Below are 1,548 nucleotides of genomic sequence, written 5' to 3' on the forward strand. Positions count from 1 at the left end.
CCCCAGCAGGAAAGCCAATTAACCAGCAAAAATCCATTAGTGGAAATGTAGCTTTAGTGGCAGCACACCAGTCGTAAGCCATAAGGCCAAGGCCCAGTACCAGTATACACTGATTAGCTGTATCAGAATATAGGTCCTGCTGTACCAACTGAAAATCAATCATGCACAGCCTCTGTCTTGATGGAATATGTGTCTATGTATTTAAAATTAGTTGCTAGACCTAACTACTACTCAGTCAGTGCTCCCTGCTATATAAGGTTTATTTTGCAAGCTTCCCTCTGTAAAATGTGCCAAATGCTAAGACCACAATCTAAGCAAATGCAAGGCTGGCCTCCATTAGCTTTTTCAATACATTTACTTGCACTGGCCCAGCTCAAGGCAACAAGTCAATGACTCTGAAGATTGTTAGGTATTCAAAATAGAAGGCACTTCACATAATGAAACAAAAGTTAAAAACAGAACTAGTATTTACCAAACTTCTATAACCAATTAACTAGTCATGTTAAGCATAAGTTGAAGGCTTCTTGAATTTTTATTTTATGTACAAATATGGTCTTTCATTGGGCTTGAAGTCTTGGATAGTCCATTCACTTAGTCCAACTGAAAAAGAAAAAAAAAGGAATTATTTTAAAACACTGCAAATTGCAACTTGGTTCACAAATACTGGCTCACTGCAAAATGTTTACACTACCTACTATAATTACTAAGAGCTAAGTAGTTCATATACCCACTTCAGAATGTAACCTTAAGTACTGTCAGTCTCTTTCCCTCAGACTTTCCCATGTACAACAGTACTGTACCAAATGCTCAGAATAACTATTAAGTAACCTGAGAAAGTAGGGCTAGGGGCCAGCACCATTCACTCATCTGGGATAAGACTTCGGTACTTTAACATTAGGCATAAACTTAACATTAGGCATAAACACCTTGCCATCACTACTGCACCTGAGAGCTCTCACATAACAACTTACATCCACTAACTGACATAGTCCAAATAATATAAAAGTTGGTAACTTTTCAAGAACCATGTGAGCAATTTAGTATCCACTGTTTTTTTAAAAGCCAAGCACTTCATTTTTAGGAGCCAAAGAAGCCTCACAATCAAAGTCATAAAACCATCAAAAGGCAGGCCTTTATAAAGGTCTGGCTGGCCCCAAATCCCAAGATCATTCATATGACAAAAACCAAGCATGCGGACTATGGCTTAACATTATCAGGTTTTGCAAACCTGTTGGGATTGTAAAACTGCACCGAAAAAAAATAAAAGTGTCGAAAGTGGCCCCTTCACTGCCTCCCCAAACTCTTATTTTACTCATCTGACCGCTCGGCGTCATTAATCCTCCACTCACAGCCTAGCCAACCAGCACATCGGAAAATGGCGCTAATGCCACCCCGGCGGCGACCTCCCGGAGGGAGAAGACGGAGCATGGCGCCGGCGGACGCCTACCTTAATGAAGCCGATGTCCTTCGCATACTGGCGGAAACACTGCCGGCACATGTTGAGCCCGTACTTCCGGATCAGACCGTGGCGATTAGAGCACACGCGGC

The 1,548-nt window shown here is 41.7% G+C and overlaps 1 protein-coding gene across 1 annotated transcript; it reads right to left on the reverse strand.

Moving 5' to 3' along the window:
- Nucleotides 1–444: 444 nt before the first annotated feature.
- On the reverse strand, nt 445–1,546 carry LOC106002174 (40S ribosomal protein S29-like; the record flags this gene model as incomplete). Its single annotated transcript, XM_013037094.1, has 2 exons — nt 445–600; nt 1,448–1,546. Coding segments are annotated over 2 exons (108 nt in total), but the record flags the coding sequence as incomplete, so codon positions are not given.
- Nucleotides 1,547–1,548: the final 2 nt, after the last annotated feature.

The sequence above is a fragment of the Dipodomys ordii genome, unplaced genomic scaffold, assembly GCF_000151885.1.
Source record: "Dipodomys ordii isolate 6190 unplaced genomic scaffold, Dord_2.0 Scaffold4077, whole genome shotgun sequence".
Taxonomy (NCBI): Eukaryota; Metazoa; Chordata; class Mammalia; order Rodentia; family Heteromyidae; genus Dipodomys; species Dipodomys ordii.